The sequence below is a fragment of the Phalacrocorax carbo genome, chromosome 9 (genome assembly GCF_963921805.1).
Source record: "Phalacrocorax carbo chromosome 9, bPhaCar2.1, whole genome shotgun sequence".
Lineage (NCBI taxonomy): Eukaryota > Metazoa > Chordata > Aves > Suliformes > Phalacrocoracidae > Phalacrocorax > Phalacrocorax carbo.
Genome location: NC_087521.1, coordinates 30,662,612 through 30,683,098, shown reverse-complemented (window position 1 = coordinate 30,683,098; position 20,487 = coordinate 30,662,612). Strand labels below are relative to the sequence as shown.

At 40.4% G+C, this 20,487-nt stretch overlaps 1 protein-coding gene across 1 annotated transcript in view; it reads left to right on the top strand.

Annotated features, from left to right (window-relative positions):
* The window catches only part of SYNE2 (spectrin repeat containing nuclear envelope protein 2), a 197,669-nt gene that overhangs the window by 16,442 nt on the left and 160,740 nt on the right, over positions 1 to 20,487 (top strand). The window contains exons 2-14 of the mRNA XM_064460954.1: positions 821 to 936; positions 8,637 to 8,698; positions 9,671 to 9,766; positions 10,461 to 10,538; positions 10,629 to 10,721; positions 11,944 to 12,125; positions 13,790 to 13,986; positions 14,455 to 14,555; positions 15,312 to 15,413; positions 16,158 to 16,295; positions 17,182 to 17,346; positions 19,242 to 19,354; positions 20,049 to 20,205. Coding sequence (XP_064317024.1) covers positions 858 to 936; positions 8,637 to 8,698; positions 9,671 to 9,766; positions 10,461 to 10,538; positions 10,629 to 10,721; positions 11,944 to 12,125; positions 13,790 to 13,986; positions 14,455 to 14,555; positions 15,312 to 15,413; positions 16,158 to 16,295; positions 17,182 to 17,346; positions 19,242 to 19,354; positions 20,049 to 20,205 — 1,563 coding nt within the window. The 5' untranslated portion in view covers positions 821 to 857. The remainder of the gene's footprint in view (positions 1 to 820; positions 937 to 8,636; positions 8,699 to 9,670; positions 9,767 to 10,460; positions 10,539 to 10,628; positions 10,722 to 11,943; positions 12,126 to 13,789; positions 13,987 to 14,454; positions 14,556 to 15,311; positions 15,414 to 16,157; positions 16,296 to 17,181; positions 17,347 to 19,241; positions 19,355 to 20,048; positions 20,206 to 20,487) is intronic.

The window sequence follows — 20,487 nt, the reverse complement described above, 5'->3', positions numbered from 1 at the left end:
GTTAGGCAAAAAGATTGCTTAAGGGGAGCCATTATTTAATTTTCAGCTTTATTTCTTTTTGAATTTAACTTGGAAGTTCCTGATAAAAATGAGTCTGTTTCTTAGTATCCAGTTTTCCCCACAGTAGAAAATTGAACTGCAGTAACAGAAAGTGTTACACTTCTAAGAAAGACATAGCATGTTGTTCACTAAAATTGCATTAGAGATAGGGGAGGTATCTTAAGGAGAGGAAAATGGAGGAGTTGGAAAAGAAACTCCTTCATGGGGATTGAGGAGTAACAAAGTACCAGACAGGAACAGCAGCTGTGATTATTCTCATCTGATAATCACTGCTTTTTCATTTTGCCTTAATCTTTGCAGTTTCTGCCTAAATTGTTTCCATTCTGCAACAATTACCCAGACAGGAAGAGATATCTGAAAAATACAAAGATTTAAAAAAAACCTTTATGATTTGGCAGCAACAAATCTGCAGAAGGCACTGTAAGCTTTTGTCACCCTGTATTTCTCAAAGAAAGGAACTATGGTAGGATTTTGCTAATCCTGGTACTTCTGTTTTCATGGCAAGAAACACTGGGATCGTGGTTTGTGTTGTGGAGTATTGCTGGCCACCCTTGGAAAAGAGGCAAGGGACCAAAATGTGGATTCACACAGCGGGAACAGTTGCTTTGTTCTATACGAACTAAGGAAACAGCCTACCAAGGGAAGGAGACCCAAAAAACCCTCCGCGTGTCTCAGTGCCGCACACCTGAGCATCTTTGATATCATCAATTTTAATGTAAAACTGTACTGATGTTTATTTTTTTTAAAATATCTATTACAGTTTGGAAACTGATTAAAGACTCTCCATAGGATTTAATATGGCGTCAAAGCAGTCATCTCCCTCGACAGAGGAGCAGGCTTCCTCCGAAATAGATGATCTCTATCTAATGCTGCAAGGTAGGTTACTGAAGTTTTCTGTGCCTTTTTAATATACATTTTTGGCAAAAATTTGTGACTCTGCACAAGTTGAAGGGAATCTGAGAAACCTGTTAAAAGTAGCGTTATGATCAGTGTAGTTAGTCCGTGTCTGTGCTTCTTTGCAGATGTTTCTGTTTTTCATGAGAGACATTTCAGCAGTGAAATGAAAGATAAAAGCTCTTGTAGTACTTTCTCATGGTATTTTCAGATCCGTTGCCTTTTTTGGTACAGATGTGCTCACTGGTTCTTATGCTTGTTTACTTGGAATACATGTTACTGTAAACTGTTTTCAAGAGAATCACCAGCATGAAAACAGTTATGCCATTTCATTAGTTCCCTTGTTTTCAATTTGCTGGCAATTAGTTAGTTGCATTAAGCTGTCTTAGTGAGGCTATTAACTACAGTGCTTTTTATTTTATGTGTTTTTCTGTTCTTACTGCTATATCCCCTGCACATGTGGAAAGATAGCTCGTGGCCAAAACAAGTAGAAAATTTTTGTGGCTTCTAAACAAATTTCTTAAAGGTCAGAGTCTTTCGTCCTTACAATGAGTTATAACTTGTTAAGCAAGCATTCACGGGCTGATTTTCAATTGTTCCAATTTAATGGCAGCTATCTGAACAGTTACAGGATGAGTGCATCATAGCTGGCCTCTCGGATAAGCTTTCTGAGTTTCCCTTAATCATGTGTTGAATTTTCTTCTGTAAGAATTTCCTGGGAAGACTGATTTTCCTCTGAACATACTCATGAAAACATTCATGGCAGCTATCAAGGAGGCTGGTCCAGGCAGCAGGACTGGCACTGCTGGAAAGCCTGTCTTTGATGTGTTTAGAGCCTGGTTATTCTAGGGCGGATGGGCTAAGTCATGTTTCCACAGAGCTGTTTGCTTTTAGCTCACTTGCAGTGAAATTACTACAGTGCTTAGTTGAGAGAAATGTTTAAAACTGTGCAAAAGAATATTCTGCCAAGTCACTTTTATGAGCCACGTTTGCACTGATATTGTTGAAGCCATGCGTTTTGGTGAGTGAGCAGCCAGAGACTTTGATTACTTCCAATCTTCAGGTTGACTTGGAGAAGTTTTAGCGAAATCCCAGTTCAAGGAATGGCTCCTTGTAAGTATTAGAAGAGCAATTTAATTTTTGGGCGACTAAAGATGGATGTATAACTGGTTATGATCTGCTTTTCAAATTCTTAAGGTATAGCTGCAAAGAGTACGTCCAGTGTTGTATAATACACAGCGTAACAGGAGATATGTGTAAATAGTTGGCACAGAAGGAAAAAGCAGGAGAGAGATCTAGCCTGTATTGTTCATATTTTATTCTACGTTTAAATTCTTTGTCATCCAATCTTCTATTGTTCCTGCAAGACATCCCAGTGATGATAAAGCACTTGTCTAGTCTGGTTAAGTAGGACAAGGTCAGCTTAATGTGCCATTTCATTTGGTAATTGTGCATTATATGCCTAAAAAAATGTAACAAAATGGTTAGCTTTTTTTCTTCGCTACCATGTGTAAAACCAAACACTCATTTTAGGTATATTTGTCTATGATTTAAGTCACAATCTTCTGTGAGGAGGACAGCACTTTTGGGAACAAAAGGAAGGAAATGGGAAGAAGAACCTCCTTAGAATAATTAGTAAAAGCGTTACTACTTAGTAGCTCTAATTATTATACAAATTCTATTAAATTAGTGCCGGTGGCTTAATGCTGTAAAAACCTGCTTTAGTGGACTTTCTGTAGTGGGTTTTTAGGTAGAAGTGTTCAAGGATGAATATCCACTTTCCTTACTAGTGTTCAGCCTAAAAGATGCAGTAAAGAAAGTTAATGGAAAATAGATAAAAATGTAACTTTGTTCTCAGTGAGTCTTTCTTTTCAAGTAAATTTTAAGGGGATTTAATGAAGCTTGAAAAACTTGAAGAAAATAAGTAAAGAAATGAAAGCAACATGGTTGCATGATGTCAGGACTCGGGCTCCTTTTTTTCTGTTCTTTTTTCCTTCCCTCTGTCCTAGATGTTATGATAAAATCAAATCACAATAAGATCAAGATTATCTGTGCCCTATCCTCCAGCACCTCTCTGCTTTCTCCCACTTTTCTCATGCAGCACAACTTACAGCAGGTGCAAAGCTGTTTTGTGTCGTTGCACAGCCACCTAAAAGTGCAGGTGAAAAGCCTGGAGCTGGACCTTTTATGGATATATCCTGTGGGGAAATATTTAAGGGAAAGGTTTCTCCTGCCAGGCAGGCTGCAAACATTTTGCTGAATGGAGGATGCTTGCCAGGGAGATGCTCTGTTGTGGCGTGTGGGCCATCTTTGAAACCTGAAGTCACTTTTGCTGCAGCTACGGGGGAGCAGGCGAGAGCGCAGGGCTTGGCTGGCAATCAGCATGGCAGGAGTAACGCGGGAGCCCTGTCTTGTACCTCCTCCTCCCACTTCCCTGCCAGTGCCGCAGGACGGGCTGGCCCCCGTAGAGGGGTCCAGCCTGGCGCTTGGCCTTCTGTAAATGGAAGAGGCACAGCTGGGATCCGAAATTGTTTTCAGCTACCTGAAATGGGGTGGCGTGTCCCCTCCTTTGGTGGGAGAAGGGCTTCATGGCAATGTTTTGAGAACAGTTGGAGATATGACTGCTCTCTGACGAGCCTGCGTGCGGGATTGCAGCAAGGGGAGTGTGCAGCCGCTTGCGGATGGGTGGCTACAGCAGAGACAGAACAGCGTTTGTGGTGCTCTGAGGCAGGAATATTTTTTTGCTTTTGGGGTGTAAATCTGTTTACCTGTGGTAGGATCCAACCTCCACTTCCCTTTCCATACACAAATCCTTCCACTTTCTTCTCTAGGACAGGAAACAGACCCTCTGCGTGGCGCTTCCCACCAAGCCTGTGCAGAACTCTCTTTTCCCTTTTCTTTGCATGCTTGCTGAGCTAATTCAGATACAAGAGAGTGTGTTTTAGCTCTCGGAGTTTGGGGCATGTACTTACTCTTTCACTGTTTAATTAACTGCAGGGGTCCTAATTTTTGGCTCTGCTTATTAATCTGTGTGCATGTAACTGCTTATTACTGTAACCCAAAAGCTGATCACATCAGAACGTGACTGCTAAAACTGTTTTTGAAGGGTGTTTAATGATATAAATGAAATATGCTATTTTCATGCAGTTATGTCTAATCCTTTATGAATTATTTCTTTTCAAGTGAAATTGAAAATATGGTGATATGTACGGGTAGATTTTTGATGTGCAGCATGTAGTAGATTGCACTCATCTCCGCGTAAAGGAGGATACATCTCTGAGACCTGCTTAATTTATCCAGAGGTCAGGTAGACTACTAATTCTTCCCCAACATTTTTTTTTTGTTCTAGCTGTATGCCTCATCTATATGTTACTACAGCTACACTTTTTTTTTCTTTAACCAGAATGATCTAAAACACTCTTAAATGTTTATTATGATTTTTCAAGGGTGACTTTTACAAATTGAAAAGCAGCCATAGGAGCTGCACAGAAATTTATGCTCTGTTCGTGCTGCCTGGGTGAGGACCTGGTCTGCAGTTCCCCTGGCTGCGCGGCTTCGTGGCGTGTGACGGGGCTGATGATGATGGAGAGGCAACCGACACATGACACTGCATAAATAAATCAGTCGTGGGTATTTTGTCTGTTTCACACAACTAAGGAAAAAAATAGATTGTATAGTTGTATAAATGTGTCCCCTGCTAGAAAAATTCCAATTTGTTAAAGGCATATCCAGGTGCACAAATGGTTAAAAGCCAACATTAAAATGCCTAAGGAGTGGATGGCTTCTGAGGCACCTCTGTAGGGCACTGAAGGCCACTTATAGTCAAATCCCAGCTTCACTGTGGATTTTCTTTAAAATGCAAGAAAACCCACTTAAGCCCTTATCATTAAAAATATGTTGATATCTAAATGATGTGACTTAGTACCTTTAGAACTTTAACCTGCACCCTCGGTCTATGCCCCCAAGTACTGCAGTGCCTCACGTCATGGGCTGTTGTGGCAGTAAAGGCAGTGGTGTTTCAGAGCTCCAGGATCCTGGCAATGAGAAGAGCAAACGTGTTTAGGAATGCCAGGAGGGCAGAACTTGGTGTGAACATGCTTCCTGAGTTAGCAGCACTTCTGATAAATTGAATAATTTGCTTTCAAAAGGAAAAGGAGGTTGAAGGGAATAGTGTAGAAAGGAAAAGTTCCCACTTGCTGCACAGACATGGTAGTAGTTAATTAGTTAGTATTTATATGCTATTTGGGTTTGAAAAGACCCATTCCTGTAGAAATGTTTTCCTCACCTTCATTGGGCTTTGGATAAACTTCCTAATCATAACAAAAAATACTGTGTTTGTTTTTAATTGCTTAACACCATGTTGGTGGGCATAAATGCTGGAAATAACTCCTTTTCCCAGATTTCCTGTCGGCAGAAAATGAAACTCTTGTTACTGGGGGAAGGGACTATATAAAGGGCTCATGGGTGAATTGCTCACCCTCTCCCTGGGTCAGCAAGTACTTAGCAGTTCCTCTGATCATTCCTATAATTTACCGCTTGTACCTGCTTGGTGTTTTAGTTCATGTCAGCAGTGCTGTCTTGAAGGGGCTCTCCCAGTCATCCCTGCTGACTATGCTTTGGTTCATTCCCGAGCTGCTGGGGAGTGTGGAAATGGTTATTTTGAATGAAGCTGAAATAAATGCTCTAAGAAGGTACCATGGCTGGCTGTGGGCATTCAGGCTAGGGCTAGTCAAACACCACCTTTCTTCCCTACATACGTGGTGGGTACGGCACGTCCTGAACACCAGCTCTTTTGATCTGCTCCTCTGTTCCTGTAGAGCTGCAATGCTTGCTACTGTAGACATATCCTCAGCTGACCTGAATGGTGGAAGGAAGATATAAAAATATCATACACAGGAGGGAATTCTTTCTGGTGAAAGAGATGGGAAGATGACAGGCAGTCTCACGCTCATTGATTTTAAATAATTGTTTAAATTTTTATTTTTTTTAAGAAAAAAGCCACACAGTTGTAAATGGGTCACTGGCAGTGATGCACTGGTCCTTGTGATAGAAGAAAACCTCTTTGCTCTTTGGTGATGCTGTTTGATGAGTGTGGACAGGCAGGGTACATCTGCTCTGCCGTGGTTTGCTTCCCCCAGCTCCCTGCTGAGGGAGGAGACGGTGCTTTCCTGCGAGCTGCTGCCTCTGACCTCAGGAAGGGAGGCACGAAAGGCAGCAGAAGAGAGGACATTAATTTCAAGTCTGGCTTTTCTGTATCGTTGTAAAGGAAGGCTGAGAGTAAAACCATGGCTGGCGGCGCTCCTGCCCTCCCCTCTGCTTCCTCCTGGGAGGGTTTAGCACCACTGTGGTCCCTGCCATGTCCCCATGCTCCAGCCCTTAATGATTATTCTGGTTTGTAGCACTTGTGGATAGCTCATTACTGGATAAAACAGTCATTGTCCAGCAGTGTGTATTGATTTTCAGCTAGCCTACGTGACGTGCTGCTTCTACGCGTTATTCCTCCCTAAAGAGTTGTTCTGAAGATTAGCTTTAAATCACAGGGTGAAATGTGATAGATTTGGGGTGTTTTCAGATTAGCAGGTTCTTATTTTGTTCTCTCAGATCCACTTTTTGGCTCAGTGAGTTTTGGCCCAAAGTAAAGACCATGATCAGGTTTTTTCTGATAACGTTTTTTATTCTGGGTCAGTGACATTTTGAAAACTAGGGCAAGAGAAAATCAAGGTCGCTTAGAGTCCTATAAAAATGCCTAACAAAGAATCCATTCATCCTCATAAAAATCCATATTAATTAACCACGTGGTAGAGATAAGAATTTGAGAGCTTGATTAAATCATTAGCACCTCTGAGCAGTTATGTAGGAGGAGAGCTGGGAGGAAAAACACATTCGGCCTGAAAATTGAAATATGACTGCTTGCCGCTGTGCCCGAAGCACATCTGTACTGAGCTGTATTTTGTGTGGCCTGGACGGAGGCAGAGTGACCTCTGCACTACAGTCTGGGGAGATGCTGGCAGGCATGGAGTTTTGTTATTGATTCACAACAAAGTTTTTTAAATTATTATTATTATTTATTTGGGAAGGAAAATAAGCCACATGGCAGCTGCAGCTGCTTGGAAGGCTGCCCAGTGGGATGCACTAGGCAGTGGCTGTAGCTTGGGAAGGGTGTAAGGTCTGCTTAGGTGGGTGCAGTGAAATAACCACCTTATACTTTCACCGGGTGAGATGTTTGGCTGAGAGCTGCCCAGGTGAATCAACACTTGCAACATCTGGCCCACATTGCATAATGCTTCTGCACATTAATATGGAGAGATTCAAACAGAACAAGACCAAATCTCCTCATCCTAACCGTCTTTCTGTAACCAACCCCAAAAGCAAGTTTTCCAGATCAGTAGCAGTAGTGTGTGTTTGGCAAGAGCTACAGCTGGAAGAGTCACTGGCGTCGGGCAGAGTAGTTAATATTTGCTTTCTGTCCCTTTTCAAGTGCCAGCAATAGCAGCCTTGCCTGCCTGATAAAATTGAGCACAGCTACTCAATAATGGCTTGTTAAGTAATTGGAACGGCTCCCTCATGGGTACTCAACCAAAGGGTGTGGCTGGGTCCTGTGCTAACATGAAGCCAGTATCTCCATGCTATTTATGTCCTTGTGAGCCTTGCAATGTTGATTCGTCTGTGTGGTATGTTTGCACTTACTTTCTATTTTCAAAACAAAAAAGAATTTTGAGATTGCATTTTTGTCCCTGTCTTTAAGACTGCCTTTATCTTACTGTTTATCATGATCTCTGTGATATTTAAAGAGAAGCAGAAAAGGGGAAATCAACTGTTTCATGCTCTGACAGGACCATAGTATTGCAGATTAGAGGAGGACTGTTGAAAGACGTGTTAGCTACAGGATAGAAAACAGCTCTCGACACACGTAATGCGTGGATGTTTTTCTCGCCTCTCACCTGCCTGGTGAAGCAGAAGGAGGTCTGTGGGTTGGATGGTGGGCTTAGGAGCAGGAGCCTGTGTTATCCTTAAGCAGCTTGCTCTGCTTTGTGAGCTGATGAAGCCATCTTGGATGATGAAAAGCCACCCAGGACTGGTTTGTGTTTGCCAAATTACCAGAGTGTAATAAAGTATTGCTGAGTAGTCTTGCACTTGCCTCACGATGTCAAACATGCCTTCACATTTATCTTTTGTGCAAAAGTGTGTTTTCAGAGGCAGAAGAGATCATCCTTTTCCACCCCCTCTGCAAGATTAATTTCTTCTTGCAAGCTGATGGCCTGGTCAGTCTCCTGCTGCCTTTCCCATGCGGCGGGAGGATTGACCCCAGCTGGGAAGTGGGCGGCCCTGGGTCTTTCAAGGAACACTTAGGAATGGATGTAGTTATTCCAGACGTATTGCTCTGTAGGATGATGCGTTCATGTTGCTGTTTGCATCTGCGGAGGTTTTGAGAAAACCTTAATTAGTTGTTCTTTACTGCACCCACTAGAAGTATGCTTGTGGAGGTCCTTGCAGTATCATCTCTGCAAGCAAGAAAATGTCAGCACTAAAATAAGAGTTGAGAAAAACTAATATTATATTGTATCTTAATATCTGGAAGAACAGACCTTAGGTTTGAGATGGATGCTATGTATATTTCTGAGAAAGAAATAGAACCAGATATTTTTTTTCCATTAACCATTCTTTTCTTTTTTTTCCCCCAGTGCAGCGAGAGTTTACACAGAAGAAAACGTTCACTAGCTGGATAAATTCAATACTGGCAAAGGTAAGAAGGGGATTCTTTAGGAAGGACATGCCTTTTGCCTTTTTGATTTGGATGTGCTATATGGAGATTAAGTTTTTTAGGAATAAACAAAATTAATATAAGATTTTAGGTATTGGCTGGAAAAAGTAGCCTCTGGAAAGCATTTGTTTAATAGGTGTCACAGCATTGTGTTGGTAATCGTTCAAGGACATTTGTAAGAGATGGTTTGTAAGTAGATGACAGTGTCTTTCTTGCTGATGTAGTAAAACATAATTGTGCTGGATTGTGGCACACTTCTCAGGGTTTTATGAGGTTCTGTATTTGTGATTAGTTTTACTGTGTTTAGGTAAGTATTATTCTATTATACAATCCAGGAACATGAGTTTAACAGGATGACCTGATTGACTGGTAAGTATTAAGACAAACCACATAGTAGTGTCGGTGCTCTTTAAGCTTTCACAGAGCAGCTCATGCTCCATGTGCTGGGGTTCTGACTCGCTCAGGTAAAAAAAAGTAATCCTGTTTTGGTCCCTCCTTGAGTAGAAGCTGCTGAGCTCATGGTAGGTTTGGGCTGTCCACAAGTGGGTGAAAAGAGTGAGGGTTTAGTTACTCAGCTTTTTAGTCAAACTTGTACTTGGGATACATTGATTAAGAAGTCAAAATATGAATTAACTGCTTCTCTTAACTTTCCCTTTTTCAAAGCTTTTGGGTTTTTTGCCACATACCTCCTTGAAAAGTATAAATACTTGAAAATGAGGGCTAAAATTACCCCAATAAAACTCAGATGTAGGACAAGAGGAATAAGAGACAAACATAATAATGGGTTAGAAGAAGCAGGATATGGCTGATTAGATGCAAGACTTATATTTCAGCTTATTGAAAGAGTAAAGGATGGTAAATGGTTTTTTTACAGAGCAATCTGTGATACTATGTAGTGTGTTGAATTCAAAATGGCAAAAGATTGTGTGACAAGTATTGAAATTTATTTTGCAGCATACACCTCCTTCTGTTATCTCAGACCTGTATACAGACATACAGCAAGGACATTTGCTTTTGGATCTGTTGGAAGTGCTTTCAGGTGAACATCTGGTAAGATAGAGTAATAAAAATATTATAGAATCATAGAATCGTTAAGGTTGGAAAAGACCCTTAAGATCATAGAGTCCAACCGCTAACCTATCACTGCCCAGGCCACCACTAAACCGTGTCCTCAAGCACCACATCTACCCTTCTTTTAAATACCTCCAGGGATGGAGACTCCACCACCTCCCTGGGCAGCCTGTGCCAATGCTTGACAACCCTTTTGGTGAATCAGTTTTTCCTAATATCCAACCCAAACTTCCCCTGGTGCAGCTTGAGGCCATTTCCTCTCGCCCTATCGCTTGTTAGTTGGGAGAAGAGACCGACCCCCTGCCTTGCTACAACCTCCTGTCAGGTCGTTGTAGAGAGCGATAAGGTCTCCCCTCAGCCTCCTCTTCTCCAGGCTAAACAACCCCAGCTCCCTCAGCCGTTCCTCATAAGACTTGTTCTCCAGACCCTTCACTGACTTTGTCCTTTGTCAAATCCAGCAAAGATTTCTTGATATGCTTAATTGTAAGTGTGTGAGTGATCCCTCTGGAGTCATAGAGCTATCTGCAAGTAACTTCTACCACTGACACTGAAACACACTGAAATAAGTTGATCTGAAGTAATTTGTGGATCTTTGCAGGACTTCCATTACCAAAATATAAAAGAAAATTAGTTTTTACGACTAAGGATGTAACCTCTTCTTTTTGCTTCACAGCCACGGGAAAAAGGATTTAATACCTTCCAGTGCAGAAGCAACATAGAAAATGCTTTGACATTTTTAAAGAGCAGATCAGTGAGTATTAATGTCAAAATTCACAACTAAAGCCAGTTTAGCTGGTGGAATATTTTCTTTGTTAACAATGATCCTTTTTTTTTCCCCTAGCTCAAGCTCATAAATATTCATGTTGCTGACATTATTGAAGGAAAACCTTCCATTGTGCTTGGCCTCATTTGGACAATTATATTTCATTTTCATGTAAGTATTTCAGCGATGTAAGAGAGTTTTTAGAGGGAAAAGGACAATGTGTTGACTTACGTGATTGCCAAATGAGATGAATTAGTACAAAGCAGAAGATTATTTTCTGACATCTGGAAGTGACAGCTCAGGGAGGCGACGCACCAGTGCGTCTTGCCTGTGTCTGAGCTGCTTCAGGCTGTAATGCCATCACTGTATTGATGAAGAACAGTATCTAGCTGCAAATGGTAGGAGGGAAAGATATTGAGATATTTTTCCAGTAAACAGTTAAAAAATAGGCTAAACTTTGCCTATCTAAGGCCTGTAATGATTAAGCTCCAAATAGAGCAAATAGTGCAAAGTGGCTCACGTCCATTTCTCGCAGGGGTAGCCCCCCTCTTCAGTGTTGGCTGTGCTCACAATGTGTAATTCTTGCTATTATTTTTTTCAATACCAGGTGCCTGAAATAACACAAAGGCTGTCGTAGTGATGTTTCGTATACAAGACACTGAGCATGCCTTTTGTTTGACATGAGGTTATGGGGAGGTTTGAAAGCACAGGGCCTTGCTTTAATTGTGCTGTAAGACTGTAAAGGATGATGGAGCCAAACTGTCATCTAGCAAGAGCCCAGCAGTGAATTAACATAGGTGCACTGGGGGTGAACTGGTGGCGGGTCTCAGGAGCGCAATAAGAAGCAAAGTTATTTAACAGTATCGTAGCCCGCATTTTTCTTGGTAAAGGTACTTTGGTGCTGAAGAGTCTTGTGCTGCACACAGCCTGTGCATTATCTTTTTACCTAAACCAAGCTTTTCCAAACAAATGTAGATCTCTGAGTTCTATCAAGTAGGTTTCTCTGCACCCTCAGTGAGCAAGTAAACTCTGAGCATGCCTAATACATGACACTGTTGGCAGCAGAAAACAGCTGCTGTGGGCAGCTTTCACTGGTAGGAGGAGCAGAAAAGCGCATTGAGTGAGAAGCTCCCTTGATGCTATTGCTGGTCCCCACAGTATAATATGGAAGTCTTTGGGTGACTGTTTCCTGCCAAAATATCACCTAAAAATGGGAATTCAGCATGGAATAGTTCCAACTGAAAGGATAATAAAACCTGATCTGATCTCTGGGGGCAGGGAACTACTATTACAGCTGCAATTGAGTTGTTTCTAATTCTGCGTGGTTTTCTGCCACTGACGTCTCGGTAATTTTTCACTGAAGCCTGATTAACTCTCTCATCATCCCTGATAGATTGAAGAACTTGCCAGGACACTTGCTTGTACTTACAATCAGCCTTCACTTGATTGTTCAAGTGCTGTTGACTCCTCTCCAAAGGCAAGCCGATCAGCTAAAAAAAGTGCTAAAATTAAGGAACGGTGGAAGATCTCTGCTACAAAGGCTCTTTTGTTGTGGGCAAAAGAACAATGTTCACTGTAAGTTCCATCTAAGACTTATAAATAGTATGTTACACATTGTATTTACTGCTTTCCTCTAACTGTGGTGATATTTTCCCATTTTTTAATATTACTAGTGACAGCTTAGAAGAAAATCCTTTAGATTTCAGATGTTACCAGTACTTACAGCATCAATCAGGCCCTAAATGTTTTGACATGAGCCCTTTAAATAAAATATAATAACACAAAGGTAATCCTATTTATAAAATACCACAATGTAAATTTTGTTGTTTGGCTTTTCTCTTTTAGGGGCTTCTGTGTGATAAGTCTAGTGGAATGTTTACATGATTTGCTAGTTTTAATCCTCATGGCTGACACTGGTTAACAAAGTTGCAATAATTAATTATTTTTTTAAAATAGAAAACACAGGATTTCTAGGTTTCCCACGTCTTATGTTTTCCTGTCAAAACACTGCATGATCCCCAAGAAGGACCCTAGTCCTAGAGATCCTCATCCCTAGTTGTAACAAGATGTTTGCTTATGCTTGATAGCTCTGTTGATTTCAGTGGAAGTATTCAAAACGCACAATCTAGAGCTGACACACGTGTTTCTTGCAAGGGGCTGGCTTTACATTTTCCTCAAGGGCTACTGCTTCACTCCAAGATGTTTCAAATATGTTCTATAATAATGTCAGCCCATTCTCTCCAACCCTTTGGTTGCTTTACATTCTAATAACATCCTACTAATGTTCCACGTTGTTAGTGGGAGATAAAGGCCTTCATCAGCACATCAGACGTTTTCTGCTGGGAGAATGTTTTCAGGCACTGAAGTTTCCCTTTTAGCTGTGTTCTGTCAGGACAAGATCGACTGGCATGTAAAAAACCAGCTCTCCGTCCATTTAATCTTCCTCTTTGATTTGCTTCTTTTTATTTTTCAGCAATACTGCTATCTGTTTTGTAGCATCCTTTCTGAACTGCGATTACGTTGAATGATTTTGTTATCGGTGAATCCTATAGTTTTTGGTAAAAGCACAAATCTTGTAGGTCTTGGCCCATTGTTTTGTAAATAAATTTGATTACCTGAAACCCCACATCTTTTCCATGCCATAACGTAGTATCCAGGCTGTTTCTGGAAAGTTGTCCCAGAATTCACTGTGACTTGCAGAGCTGGGCACCTCACAGCACTCTCCAGGCATCGCTTAATAGGATATTTTAAAGACACTAAGCTGAATAAGAAAAAAGTATTTTTCCTGGAGCACCAGATCACTTTGAAGGACTGGATTTTCTAAAATGTCAGAGGTGATTCCATTACTCAGTGCCTTTACAGACGAATACCTACATGTTCTTCAGTGCTTTGCTTGTTGTTTTTCCATCCCACAGAATGCACAGATATTGAGCACAAAGGTGATATTCAGAAAGCATATTGGATCAGCAAGGCTTTATCTTCAGAATGCAACATGAGATAAAAACATTGAGTCATTTTGCAAAAATAGTATAAAAATATATAATTGTAGCAACTGGTAATACAGGCTGTATTGTTGTCTGACCCAGCTTCTGCAGAAGTTCAGTGACAAGATTCTCTATGACTCCTTAGATTTGGTTTATACTCCTTTTTACTGAATTTATATTCTATTTCTAAATTTGTACTTAAGGCACCTGAAGAAACAGGCTATAACATTTTGTTTCTAATTGTTTTTGGGATAGGCATGGCTCTATTGGTGTGACTGATTTCAAGTCAAGCTGGCGAAGCGGACTGCCTTTTCTAGCCATCATCCAAACCTTACGACCAGGTCTAGTTGATTTGGAGAAGGCAAAAGCTAGAAGCAATAAAGAAAACCTGAACGAGGCTTTCAGAATTGCAGAACTGGAGCTGAATATTCCACGGCTTCTTGAACCTGAAGGTAAATGATCTGCCTTTTTTTATCTTATCAGGAGTGAGATTATATTAATCTTAGACATGTTGACTTATAATACAGGAAGAAGTAAGACTGTGCTTAAGTTTGAAATGGAACATTGATCTTTACTGTAATGCTCAAACCTGGGATTCTTTATTTTGATAACACTGTACTTGGGATTTGTAGGATTTTTGAGTTGGCAGCAAATGCAGGAACAATATGCAGAAGAAAGGGTACGAAACTTGCCTGTTCATGGGAGAAATTTTTTCATTAGTTAATCATGTTATATTAAAATATTCTCAAGGAAAAAAATGTTCATTACATATTAATTTCTAACAATGGTATGTTAACTGAGCTGCTGCAAAATAAACATGTTTATGGTAATGTGCTTTAATAACTGCAGTATAGCGTGTAATTATGTGATCAGGCCTAGAAGGCTGTATAATTATGTAAATGGTTTATTGGCTCTTGTAGATGTTGACGTTATGAATCCAGATGAAAAATCAATCATGACTTATGTGGCTCAGTTTTTGCAATACTCCAGGAATTTGCATGAATCTGAAGAAGACATGCAGGTATGTCTTGTGTCTTATCACTGAGGCATTTCTAAACGGATGCCAAGAATATCAGTACTTTCTTTGCCCGGTTTACAGCCTGACTCAGTAACAGTTAGGTAGTAGATCCTCTGATTCAGCTACTGCCAGGGCTGAATTGGCTTGAACCTTCGGATGCTCCTGTGTGGTAGTCAAGACTCAGTGCGAAAGATTTTTGATGATACAGGTGGAATTGCTGTGCAGGTTGTCTTGATTTTTCATTTAAGACTTACAGAGGACATTTTCAATCCCGGTTGTCTTCATGCGTGCTCTGAAGTCTGTATGTAAATGTTGGGGTAGAGGCAGACAGATTTGCAAATGTGCAGAACCCACCTTTAAATTTAATACCTTACAAGTAAAATGGACAGAATTTGTCACTCACGGATCATACTGCCTGGAAAACAAAGTTTTTTATTCTCTATATTTCCTATGAGAATTTATGTATTAATTGGTTAGTCACATATCTCCATACTGATAATCTCCTTTCAACAGGACTGCAGTCAGGCTCTTATTTTAAGATGCCTTCATATATCCAGCTGCCAGGTTTAAAACTTTGGCCTTGCTCTGTGATAGTGCCTGACTCAAAACTCGTTACAGTCCCCAGGAGTTATTACTTGTTTTTCAATAGCTTGGAACGGGGTTTATCATATACTCAGTGTGTGTTGTTTTATGGCACAATGTAAATTAAAAACAAGGCTTGCAAAATGGAAAAATGAAATTTTCTGCTCTAATTACCAGGAAAAAGTAAGAGAGGCCGTGAGCTGGCTGGCTGCACAGGAGGAGAAGTTAGCAAAGTTGCTTATCGACACAGAGAATGAAACATATTACCAGAAGTCCAAAGTAAGTTGCATTTCATACTTAACTGCTTGTGCAAAAAGAAATATTAAAAATATTCCCAGAAACATAGCTTTTCATCTTCATTGCCTAAACTGAAGCATTAAATAAACTTTTAAACAGGAGTTGGAAATCTGACAATGAATTTGGTAAATTCCCTCAGATGATTGAGGGGAGGATAGGATACAGATATATGCTGCTTGGTTTCTGAGCAAAGCAAGTTTTTTTGGAGACAGTAGTGTGTTTTAATTAATTGATGTAGTTGAAGACTTGGACAACATTACAGCACATAGGCCCTTTACAGGGTCACCTTTGCCATTTCCGTGCTAATAACAACAGTGGATTTTCCCCAACTAATGTTGTAGAGGAGTAGTTGAAATGTTGGCTATAGATTGTGCCTGAAGTAAAACTTCCTTTGGTCTATATTGTAGCCAGAGTTTGTGATAAAATGGCCCATGGGGAACTGTGAGGGGAGGGATTTCCCTTTCTCTTGGTGGGAAGGGAGAACCATGCCCTGACTGCACTGACAGTATATTAAATATGGATTCTGCTAGTGAATGGCACCTGTAATTTCAGACCCAAATATTGCCTGGAGACAGGTATGCCTCTCTCCTGCTACCTTGCCTTTCCATGCATCACACCCTTTGAAGTTAATGGAAGTCATACCAATGTGTTCAAAGGCAATACTTGGCTCCACGAGCTTCCATCTGAAGTCTTCTTCTATGAATTACTCTTCCTTTTTATCCCTAGGAAATGATGTCATTTATGGAAGCATTTAACCAAGGGAAGAAACCCTTTCTGCCTGTATTGTCATCAAAAAGAAGTGAAGCTGAGCTGAGCGAAGGCCAGCAGCAGATGAGGGATGAGTGGGATAAACTGATCTCTCAGGTCAGAGGAATTTCTAGCTCACTTCGTTACCCATGTAAGCGTGTTTGATGAAGAAGCCTAAGCCTATCCCAGGAACTCATACAGGGAAAAGTGGGGAGGTGGTTCTTTATCTGGATTGATAGAAGAGGTGTTGACCCTGAGCCCGAAGTCCAGACAAACTAGTGGTGTACGTTGCCCAAGAGGAGGCTGAAGGTGACTCTGTATTACCCTTCTGTCCCCTGAGCCTCAGCCTTACAGTCGTGAGATGTCTGCAAAAAATGGCCTGTGTCTGATAATATTTGAGGACTCTTCTGATCAAAGTTTTTGGGCTATTTATGCTTAAAAGGTTCTTTTGGGACATAATTATGGCTCAGATAATGATGCAGCTGGGCAAAGTGTGTTAATATATTCTTTCCCATGGCATGGATGGCAATATAGTGAGATCTGGTTGGTGGGTGCTTTGCATTGAGGTTGGCTGTGTTGTCCCCCTCTGCTGCAGGTGGGACGTCTTGGGCCTTGCTGGTAATTGCTCTTTGTGGAAGAGATGTTCCCCTGTCAGCTCCATGACGGAAAGCCATCCAGAGCATCCCTGTTTCCCCTCTATTTTGCAACTAACTTACTATAAATTTTCTTCTTGCTGGGCCTTGAGATGGTCACCAGCCAAGGGTAGTAACAGCCAAATTCTCTGTAGCGTTATTGAGATTACAGTCTGGGGAGCAAATCTGGGTCTCAGATAAACATAACTGATTTGCAGCTGACTTCGCTGGAAGCTCCTTTTCTGAATGGTGACAGGTGGGGTTTTTGTGGGGGGTGTGTAGAGCATCAGCTTACAGTGCATACGTCAGTGTCTTGGGGATGGGGAAGAAATTAATAGTGAGAAATTTAATCACTTGTTTTCCTTTTTAAGATTAATGAATGGAAGGTGAAGCTGGACCAGATGTTGCCCTCCCCTCTGGATAGCATTGAGGCCTGGCTTCAGGAGGTAGAACATCTGCAGGCAGAAGATTTGCCGGATTTGCAGGACCCGTTTAAAGCAATGTTTGTCTTCAGAGAAATAATTGTAATATTTAAGGTATGCTGATCACAAAGGAACATTCTACTTCAGTCTGACCTAGCAAAGCACTTGTTACGGAGTTGCTATTTGACATTTTGAGAAGTGATGTGGATATGTTTATCTTCTGAAGATGAAAAGCTCTTCTGAACATACCTTTGCACAATGATGAGTTTAATTAAATAACTGCATAGGTCTATAAAGATGGCTTCTGACTTCACTAGGGTGAGATTAAATTTGAGTACTATCTGAATGAGTAAATGATGGTATTCTTTTTTATGTGGTTCCCGCAACTTGTTTGTTAAGTAATAACACACAGTAATTGCATCCTTATCTTTAAATCTATGCTTAATGCATAGCTATTCAGAAAAGCACTTGGGCTCGGGGTTGCATTCCAGTGAGTTCATGCAGTTTGGGTGTTTAAGTATTTGCTGAACCACTTTGTAATTCCCTTCAAAGCAGTGGGAATTATTTTGGTACCTTGGTACCATGCAAGCTATTTATTCTGATCTTGGAATCTTTACACTGATAACTGTTTGAATGTCCTTTTGAGTCTGAAAACTTCAAAAAGAGTAGATGTGTTGATGCCTGGTTGATCATCAAAATGCTGTACTTAGGGTCTTTTTATGAACAAAGGGGAAGTTGGATGTTTTTGTGATGTGTCCTTAGAGAGAATTTGAAAGAATTCAAAGAAGAAATAGAGGTTCTTGTGAGTGGCTTGGTGACACCGCTTTTTTTTTTTCACTGCTTCTAGTCTGTTCCTGATATGAGAGAGAGCTTTTTAACTGATTACAGCTTTGGCAGAATTTAGCTTTTTGATTTATGATTTTTGTTGTTCAGCCTAAGTAGTTAGAGCATATCTGCATATCTAAGAATGAGACAAAGAGAGAAGTGTTGTTGGTTTAGGGGTTTCTTTTTCCCAATGAACACGTAGATAAAATCATTAAGTTCCTTAAGAAGAAGAAGAAACCCAAGATATTTAATTTCTGTCGAATCCACTTTTTCTGATGGGACAACATTCTACTGAGATTATTTTTTCCCCTTCTTCCACTGGTCAGGCCTTTTAGTAAGCTTTGTGTAGGAATCTTGTTGCCAAGGTGGTGCGTGGTAATGGAAATCTTACTTCTTCTTAAGATACAGGAAGTTACCCACCAATGCTCATAACTGTCCAACCGGAACCATATTAAGGTTGCAAAATAGTGCACAGATTTTAAACACTTGATTTTGGGGGTTGAGGACTGCCCTGGGATTTAGCCATTTCCATTACCATGTTTGTGGCACGTTTTATTACATAGAAATGAACTTTTAGCAAGTTTCTTTATATGCCATTTATGAATATGGTTATCTGCTGTGCAATGCATTTTATGTTTTATTTTTACACTGAGAATTTGTTGCTGATACACATGCCTGTAAAATACTCCCCAGTTGTGTGATACCAGCCATTAGAAGGTTAATGCGATATGCATCTAATGGTATTAGATGGAAATTTATTGAGCATTCAAATAAAGTATTAAGCAAGTGTGACATAATAGGTTTATTCAACAGATTTTGCTGTCAGTCTTTGCTGATGCATAGCAAAGAACAACTTAGTATCCTAAAACTGTGACAGTGCCACTTTTTTGTCCTAAAGATGATGGTGAAAGTGAGGAAAAAAACAATAGCACGGGTAGTGTAGGTTCATGTTCCTTACATTTAACAGTGGGAAGAGAAATCATGTAGTACTGCACTAAATATGCACTTTAGAAGGTGATGAGATAAATTCTTTCATTGCACTTTAATGAGCAAAGACACTGGAAGATTGTCTTGTGCTAAGTAGTTCGTAACAGCTCTCACCCTGACAGCAGGTGACTTGCAGATTCCCAGGTGAAATACCCTAGAATTAAAATGAATGGCTTACTATGTCTTTTTCTCCCCAGGGCTTGATGGATTGTTTTGATTCTCACTTGGATGCCCTTCAATCATTTAAGAATGAAGATGAGAAGAATATGCCACTAGTCTTGCCTGAAAAATTAGAGGAAATGAAAAGAAGGTTGTGATCCTCAAATTCCCTCTACTTTGGCTACGTTTTATTCTAGCTCTGCTATAGACTTGCTCTACTATTCTGAACAAAGCACATAATTTATCCCTGCCATGCGGGAAAAGAGCATTTTGCACCTAAGCACAGATTCACTGTCATGAAGAGCAGGCAGGTTCCCTCACTGGTCCAATGAATGTCTAATTATGTGTAGAAAGTGGAGCTGATTAAACGGAAATTTTCAGATGCCCTTTGCTAGTGTGAATAGGAAAGACCCACTAGGGATAGGAAGCACGAGTATTTTGAATAAAAAAATTTCTTGGGGGTGTGTGGATTCTCTAATTTTTGATTTCCACTTTTTAAAATCACTGAGATCTACAGGTTGTGCAACGCCACGTATCTGTTGGAGGATATTGTCAAAAATGACCAGTGAATTGTGTCTGTAACCTGAGACCCCTTGACATACAGGTGGCAGATGCCCCTTTTCTGGGCATTTAAGGGTTTTCATAAATTGAGCAATCAGCACTGATGCAAGATTGTTGCTACTTAAAAAAATGAACTGTTGTTATCTTAAAATTTTACTCCTGTCGTAACAAAATAATGTTTACATATATGTAATTTTGAGTTTTCAGGCTAAAAACCTTATACATTAATGCCTTCTATATCCAATGATTTTGAGTCACCTTTTGGAACATTTCACTGTTTGCAGGTTCAGCAATATTCGTTTCACAAACTCCAGCACCTTTCTTGAATACCACTATGGACTGTGCTCAGCTCTTGCCAATGAGGTGATGTTAAAGCTAAATATCTGGGACATGAAATATGGGACAAAAGAGTCTGTGGAATCACTGCTGGAAAATTGGAATGTAAGTTTAAAATATATGTATCACACCCTGACAATAATTCTTCTTTCCCAGCTCTCTTTGAGTCAAGCTTGTGTCTGTCCTCCTCTGAAGATACTACAATAGCTGGTAGAAGCATTGTAGACTTGTGAGATCTGGGATTTATGCAAAGAAAGACAGGTAGACTTCCACAGAAGCTTTCTCCATGTCTTCCCATTTTCTTCTGAATGAGATCTGTCCTCAGTTTGGAGAAATTGAGTGAGCTGTGACTGTTCGTAATTTTCTCTCTGCCCTTTTTTATTCCTT